The 8,144-nt window shown below is 53.5% G+C and overlaps 1 protein-coding gene across 6 annotated transcripts in view; it reads left to right on the forward strand.

Moving 5' to 3' along the window:
* The window catches only part of GRK5 (G protein-coupled receptor kinase 5), a 220,162-nt gene extending 215,516 nt beyond the window's left edge, over positions 1-4,646 (forward strand). For all 6 annotated transcript variants that reach the window (XM_082406953.1, XM_082406956.1, XM_082406959.1 and 3 more), the window contains one exon: positions 79-4,646. In XM_082406953.1, coding sequence (XP_082263079.1) covers positions 79-177 — 99 coding nt within the window. In that variant the 3' untranslated portion in view covers positions 178-4,646. The remainder of the gene's footprint in view (positions 1-78) is intronic.
* Positions 4,647-8,144: the final 3,498 nt, after the last annotated feature.

Genomic DNA, 8,144 nt, shown 5'->3' on the forward strand with positions numbered 1-8,144 from the left:
AGGTCCCCAAGGCTCGACTCTGCGATGACTGACCTTCTCTCTCCTTCTTTCTCTCCTCCCTGCTCACCCCCCTCCCAGCATCAGAACAATTCCAAGAGTTCACCCAGTTCCAAGACCAGTTTTAACCATCACATAAATTCAAACCATGTCAGTTCAAACTCCACCGGAAGCAGCTAGCTGCAGCTCTGGCCTGAAGTCCACGGTGGGACAGCCTAGACCCTTCTCCTTAGAAGCGGACTTGTGACCGGTGGAGCTTCCGCTCTGGCGGGCGGGCGGGGGAGCCCTCCAGGAGCCAGGGAAGGAGGCCGTCCAGCCCCGAGATGGGGAGCCTCCAGGTTCCTCAAAGAGATTTCCACTCAGGTCTGTGTTCGGAGGCGGCCCTCAAGCCAAGGTGGATTGGCTGTGTCTCTGTCGAACATTGCAATAGAAATCCAATTGGATACAACTTGCACGTATTTTAACAGCGTCATAACTAGAACTGAATTTTGTCTTTATTATTTTTAAAGAAAAGTTTTGTAAATTTCTCTATTGTTTCAGTTTACATTTTGTATATTTGTATTTAAATGAAAGTCAGACTTTGAGGGTGTATATTTTCTGTGCAGCCACTGTTAAGCCATGTGTTTTAAGACATTTTAGAGGGGTGGCGGGCGGGGAAGGGTGTAAAAAAAAAAAAATGTGACTTAAGACTTCCAGAGCCTCAAATGAGAAAATGTTTTTATTAAATGTAGAAAATGATTCCCATTTCACCTTTAAAGGATTGATTGTATCCATCTCTATAACCTTTCCCTCCCTCACATTGGTATCACCATTCTGTTGGCTTGTAACAATCTGAATTAAATGCTCAAAGACCCACTGGGACTTTACCCCCAGCCAGGATGTCTTCCGTTGGGGTCCATGGAGTTGCCTGGGCCCAGCTCCGTCAAGATGTGCACTTTTCCTTTGGGGGCACACGATGCCACTGTTGCTTTGGCCTTGGCCTCCTCTTCCTTCTGGAAGGTGGCCGGTACGTGGAGCTGAGGGTCCTCAGCACAAGGGTGTCTAGGCCTCTTTCTTTCTGAGTAGGTTCTGACTGCTAAAGCCAGTATGTTTTCAAGAGACTTGCATTTGGGGATTGTCTTATTCTAGTTTTAAGAGACGCATAGCAACGATAAGGAGTAGTCATGGAACCCCAAGAGTCCCAAACACTTACGGCCCATAGAAGCGTCAGGGAGTGGAGGTCTTGGGCTTGTAGAGGTGAAGGTGGCTCTCCCAGGATCTCTGGGCATGTCCCTTGAGTGTTTATGGGGTCATAGGGCCTTGAGAGCTTCCTGGGGCCCCGCAGATTCATTGGCTCAGGTGGCATGGATGCATGAGGTTGGCTCGCCAAGCAAATGGGAGAGGCCGGGCCACCCACAGAAGCTCAAGAAAAACTCACTGTCCCTTCCGGGAGAGGTGAAGCAGAGGCGAGCTCTCATCGGGCATCTCAAAGCTCCAGGCACAAGTAGCCCCAGGAGAACTTGGTGGCTTTGCCAGACCAGGGTCTCTAAAGGCAGCCCCCAGGCACTTTGAGCAGGGCTGTCCAGCCCCAGGGAGTGGCCAGCCTCCCCCCTGCTGCCTTCACAAGGTGACAGGGAGCAAATCTGTCTTTGCCTCCCCTCCGGGACAGGGTGAACGGTTGAATTCCCTGCTGCCCTGCCTCCCAGGTCACCCTCAGTCAGACCTGGCCTCAGCCACCGGGCAGCTGCCAGGGTTTCTCCCGGCGTGGGCCCTGCACTTCCTGCAGCAGCATCTCCTGGTAAAATACAGATTCTGGGCTTCACCCCAAACCTACGGAATGGGATTCCCTGGGAGTAGGGCCCAGGAATCTGCATCTTTAAAAAGCTCGCCAGGTCATTCTGATGCACCCTGGAGTGTGAGAACCACTGCCTTAGGCCATCGGTGGGGCTTTTGATGGGATCCTCCCAAACTTATTTCTCTAGGTGACCAGGCAACTTTGGAGCCTGAGCTTTTAGGGAGGAGAGAGAAGCCAGCGTGTCAGCCTTGTGTCCCAATTTCCATGCTCCTTCCCCAAACTTTGCCATTGGGTCCTGAGGCTAGACAGGGGCCTGGCCGTTGAAACTGACCGTTTTGAGGTCATTTTACAAGCAAAGAGAAGAAAAGAAACAGTTGGGCCTCCCTTAGATCCCTTTAATGTGCAGTATTATTTTCTTCAAGACCAGCCCTTGTCTCCGAGGCTGCTTCCGTTACCTTTCTTGAGCTGAGTACAAGATTAATACAAACAGCCGTATTCAGTTTTTGCTGAGGAAGTGGAAAGCTCTTTGACCAGTATGTTAAGATCCTCAAGCTCTCACTGACCCTTCTCAGTGAAAAGAAGGACAGTCATCTTCCTGGGACAGTCAGTAGCCCACGCCACCACCCTCCTGTCCAGAAATGTCATTCATTTTTCCCGATTCACAGCAGCTCAAACCTTTCCACACGGACTGGTGTGTAGCCAGTCTCTTTACACCTTAAAGCCAACGCACTGTCCGTTTGCGGTAGAGAATCCTCAAGGAGCAAGAAGGAAAACATAAATCTGCTCAGTGTGTTTCTACATCGTGAGAGCACAGAGGCTAAAGCACAGAACTTTGCGTGGCTCTTAGAATAACGGGAGTCTTCCTTCACCCTCGCCGCCTGTCCCCTGAGCGCCCCAAAGTGCACAGGGTCAGAGTCACTGGCCTTTGCAATCCTCCTCTTCCTTTCGGTCCATTGCTTTGTACAGAGAAGGGGCGTCTTCATTTAGAACAGTGTCTGAAAGCCAGCCCCCTTCCCCTGGGTCCCCAGTTGCCACAGGTCCTGTCCCTGGACCCCCCGACCTGACCCACCACCAACCTCTACTCCAGCTTGTTTTCTATGGCTGCATTTTTAAAAAGATTTTTTAACTAAAAAAAAAAAAAAAAACAAACCTTCCCACCATCTACCTGTCCGGGAGGAGGCATATTTGGGCAGCAAGTGGATTTAAATCTTTTTACTGCATTTGAGCTCTTCACGGAAGAGACTTTCTTCCTCCGAGCATGACGTTTTTCTCACCGGACCTTCTCTGACTTCGTGCCTTTGAGGTGAGACGCAGGGTCTTGCAGAAGCACCTCTGCTTCCCCTTTTCAGGAGCCAAGCCGCTGTCCCCAGTGGGGCGGGGGTGGTCTCTGCCGTGATCACCATGACCTGTGAGTGTTTCTCAAGCCCCCTGGGCGGCTCCCATGATACCCACAAGATCACAAAGACCCAGCCCCACCTTCACGGAGGACGGCACCACCTCCCACATCAACTCATCCTCTGATCTTTCTAGGCCGGGAACATCACTCTTTAAACCACGAGGCTTCTTGCGAGGGCGGCTGACTTGCACAGTAGCTAAGGGTTGCTCTGTCCTGAGCCGCCGCAGGAGGGCTTGTTTCCCGAAATGCACTCCTCTTAACAAAGGGGAGCGCTCAGTCTTGGAGGCCATGCTGCATGGAAGCAAGCAGTGTGGCCGGGGGTACGCACGCTTCTCAGGCAGCCCACGGGGCAAATGGCAGTGAGTTCTGGGGACACGTATGTGGACGTGGCCTTGGCATTGAAAGCACAAGTGAGATGCGGCTGCCTGCCCTTGAACCTAGCAATCCTTGGTGACGCTGAGGGCCTGGCCTCCGAGAGGCCAGGGGTCAAGGAGCCCAGCCCTCCGTGGAAGCGCCTCCTTACCCTTCTACACCTGTGTCCTTTCCCCCAAAGTTTTCCCACCAACTTTCTCCTGCGAACTGCTGACCCAGACCTCAATACAGAGGGAGCACTGCAGCCTCCTTTAGCCTGGTAGCCCAGGCCTTGCCAAAGGGAACAGCGGCCTTGCGGACCACCAAAAGTCCCCCCGAGATGAAGAGGAAGCGCCAGTCAGGGTGACACCCAGCTCTCCTCTGGGGCTGCTGTGTGCTTGTGTATCCGAGGACAACCCCTCTGGTTGTCTCCTGTTCTCGAGCTCCACACTCTGAGGTAGGGCCTCCTAACTTTTTAGCCTTTGTATGGAAAGAGTGTGAAATCTTTGTGCATTTCCAAGCGCAGAACTGTGAGTCATGAACGGCAGAGAGCTCGCTTTCTGATCACAACAGACCACGGTGGTGACACCTCGTCCCCCTAGGCACCTTCTGTACCCACTTTTAGGACCAACCAGCCCAGCTTTTGAAGCTCCAACGTGTAGGGGTCAGACCCTGCTCAGGTGTAGGTACCTCGTCTGGTCTAACTTTAAAGGCTTGTGCTGTGGACCGTGGCTAAAACCTTTGAAACACTAGCTCTCCTTAGGAGGGAAAGACACTCCCCAAAAGAAGAATCTAGATGTCTTTCCCTGGTCCATCACTAAGCCATTTTTGTAATAGATCAAAAGCAAATGTTCTCAATTAGAAGAGCTTAGTGGCTGTTAAAATAATTAGTGTTAAAATAATAATCCTTCTAGTATCCAAAGGTTTCTAATTTTTTTTCCAGGGAAATTTTAACATTGATGAATAAAAATAGTTCCATTTTGGAGGTCATTCCTGAAGATATGGCTTTTGTTCTCCTGCTGCTCTTGAACCTTTGTATGTCCCCTCGAGTATGTCACAGTGCTGCTGTATCTAGATCGAACCACTGTTGTTGTTTTTTTAAGAGAAATAAATTCCTTAATGAAAATACAGCTGCATTTCTTCCCTTCTGCTGAGCTCTCCTATTTCTTCTGCCAATGCCAGCTGCCCCCAAGATGCCAGGACGTGCCGCTTCAGTCTGTGAGTTAACCTTTCCTCAGGTGGACGGTTCAGCCCCACCCAATGCTGGCCCCCCATGCTGACCACCCGACCTGCCCTGGCCCAGCTCCAGGGCGCAGGGTCTAAGGAGACCACCTGAGCCCTCTCCAGGTTGATTGGCTTCTGATCCCAGACCCAGCAGATGGCTCCAGAAGTGTTCCTGCCACATGGTACCATGCAGGAGTGGGGTGAGAGGGCCTGAGTTGGTGCTGGCACCCAGATGTCAGATGGGGCACCTCCACTTGGCAGGTTTTACCTGACAGAGGCCGTAACTCGGATGTGGGCTCCACAGAGAGGGCCTCTTCTGGCTGTTCAGCCTTCACGGAGCCGCACGTTAGAACTGCTCAACAGCACAGCAGGGTGGCCTCAGGACCTGGAGTCCCAGTCTGGGACCCGAGACCCCGCCAGTCCCCCTTCACCTGCTTGGCTTAGTGGGACAATGAGCAGGGCTTTGGGCTCAAACAACCCCTTACTGACACTCAGTATGACTTTGAGCAGCCACTTAACCCTGAGCCTCAGTGACTTCGTGTGTAAAATGGGGTAACACCTGCTGGGGTGCGGGTTCTCCTGGAAGATTCAGGGGGACACGTGTGATGCCCAGCACAGAGGCCTTTGCCATGGAGGCCTTTGCCACTGTCGCCCTGGCTGTCTTTGGACCCCTTTTGAGCCTTGACCTCAGGACAGGGCAGGGGCCCTAGACCCACACACATCGGCCCCTGGGCCCAGCCCGGGAGCTGGCGGCAGTCCTGGCCCCTGGCGAGGGAGGCCCTGAGCCGGGAGTCGAGGCTCGAGCGCCCACCTCACAGGGAAGGTAGGAACTGGAATCGTATTGCCCCATGGCTCCCGGAGCAGGTGTCTTTCCTCACAATGGAGGAGGACCGAGGAGATTCTGCTCACCGAGGGGCTCGAGAGAGGGGGGCTGGTGAGCAGTGGGGATGGCGTGGGGACCTGGCTGGCTGAGGGCCCGAGGGGGCTTCTCCTGGAGAAGAAGGAGGGGTGGCAGGAGTGCTCTGAGCCTCTGGACAGGGGTCCCATCACAGGGCGGGGAGCGCCCTCCTTACAGGGGCTGTTATCTCCGCAGCCCCGGCGCTTCCTCTGGGACCTTCTCCCACCGTCCCGGGAACCTTCCCCGCCTGAGCCGGCCCCCCAGGCAGACAGAGCCTCCGTCCTCCTGGGACAGAGGGGCCGAGGGAGAAACTCCAGCCCCGCACACCGGCCGCCCCGCCCCTGATACCGCTGGGCCCCTTCCCGGGCAGGAGGGGCGGGCCGGGGGCAGACGGCCCCTCCTTGACCTCCTCTCACTCCGGACAGCCGTAGACATGGTAAGTGGGGGCCGAAATGGCCTCCAACTGATTCGTTTTCAGCAAGGCTCAGAGTGGGCACCCCCAGGGCACCAAGGAGCCTCAGGCCCCTATCCCTCTGGGAGGGGGTCTATCGGGGTAGCGGGATCTACTTGCCACCCCTGGAGACTGTGAAGAGGAAGGAAACAAGGGACCCTCGGGGACGGGCACTCAAGCTGCAGCAGGTCAGGGCTCCTGGCACCACTTTGGCCAGCTGTCCCTCAAGCCAAGCACTGCCTGGCCGGGTTGGCTGTCGGGGGAGGCGGGGCAGGGGGATCCACAGGAAGGAGGCCGTTCACTTGGCTCGAGGGTGAGTGCTCCCCCCTCTCAGCCATAAATCAGATAAAGCCCCTGCCTCTCCAGCTTGTATTCCAGGGGGCCTCAGTCCCCCAGCCCCGTAGATAAGCCAGGGGGGATGGAGACTCAGGCCGGTGCCTCTCACACTTAAGGAGCATAGCCTCACCTGGAGCTTTGTAAACTACAGATTCTGATTCACTAGGCCTGGGTCAGGGTCTGCACTCCTAACGAGCTCCCTGGGGCAGCTGCTGGTCCGCGGGCTATCTTTGAGGAGAGAACCTCAAACTGGGAAGTCAGGCCAAGGTCTGTGGCCAAGCCAGGGCCTACATTCCCACCGCTGTCCCCTTCAGGCCCTGCGTTCAGAGGTATAGATGTCTTAGGAATACTCGGGTATGTCGGCCCTGCCCTCAGAGGGGCTCAAGCTAGTGGTTCTCAATGTCTGGTCCCCGGACCAGCAGCAGGAGCCTCCCTGGGAGCTCGTGCAAATCCTCACCCCGAACCCAGGCCCACTGAATCAGAAACTCTGGGTGGGACCTGGTAACAGGCCCTCCAGGTGATTCGGGGGCACACTCAAGTTTGCGGGACACTGATTTACAAAGTGCTTTCATCTCCTTAAAATCTCGTTGAAGCCCATGGTCTCCCCGTGGACAGCTTGTTAAGCTGAGATGGTGGAGGGTTCACGTGGGTGAGGTTTATACCTATAAATGGGAGAAGGTGAGTGTGGTTGGCTGCCCTTGTTCCTCAAAAACGAGAGTGAAGATGTAACATGTGGTCGTGTTGCCTTATATTTTTAAAAATGAAAGGATAAGCCGAACACTAAAAGAGAAAAAATTACCTAGAGGGAGAAGTAGCCAACAGGGAAGTGGGGTGGGGGAACAGATGTAAAAGCCAGACTTCTCTGAATGTGCCTGTCTTGTAGATTTGACTTTGAAAGCTACGGGTCAAATACAAAATACATCTGAACTTAGGGGAGATTTTTATTCAAAAGGATTCTTGCAAAGGAGGAAAGAAGGGGTTATTGCCAACAAGGGGATGGAGAATATCACAGAAGAGAGGCCGCTTTGACCCTAAGATCTGCAAGGGCTCAGGGGTTTTCGTTCTGGAAGAGAGTAAACAAGCCGCCTCTCATCCCACTTCCCCTCCCTCGTTCTTTCCAGAAGAGAACGCTTTAGAGGCCAGCGTATTGTCCAAGGGGCTGTGTGCTGGCTCGGGCTGAGGGTGGGACAGAGTTCAGGGTCTGCAGGAAGGAGAGAAACGTAACCAAAGCTGGGTTGACAAGCATTTTGTTCCGATGGGCCAGTGAGGACCGACAGTTCAGCTATTCATTTAGGAGGCAAAGGATGGGAATTTGGAGGGTCTGTATCTGGCCTTGTCCTAGGCAAACGAGGGGGACATCCATGGGTCTTATCCAAGTCATATGGAAAGGGAGGTTCTTTGCAGTGAGCTGTTTTTTTTTTTTTTTCGGAACTCAAAAGGGTGAGGGGTATTTCTTTAAAGTCACTGTTTTGCAAGAGCCCAGGGGCTCAGGTAAAATTCAACACTGTCACCTGTAAACGCTTTAGATGATTATAAAACAAAACTAATGTCTTTAAAAGCATTCCCTAAAAATCAAAAGACAAAACAAACCTATCTGGGTACGCAGTTGGTGGAGTAATCACACAGAGAACATTCCTAAGTGACTTTGAAACTGAACAGGACCCCATGGGGCCCTCCCAGCTACAAAAGCCCCTCCATGTCCCCTGTTTGCAGAAAA

Source organism: Balaenoptera borealis (genome assembly GCF_965194805.1).
Source record: "Balaenoptera borealis genome assembly, chromosome: 10".
NCBI classification, from domain to species: domain Eukaryota; kingdom Metazoa; phylum Chordata; class Mammalia; order Artiodactyla; family Balaenopteridae; genus Balaenoptera; species Balaenoptera borealis.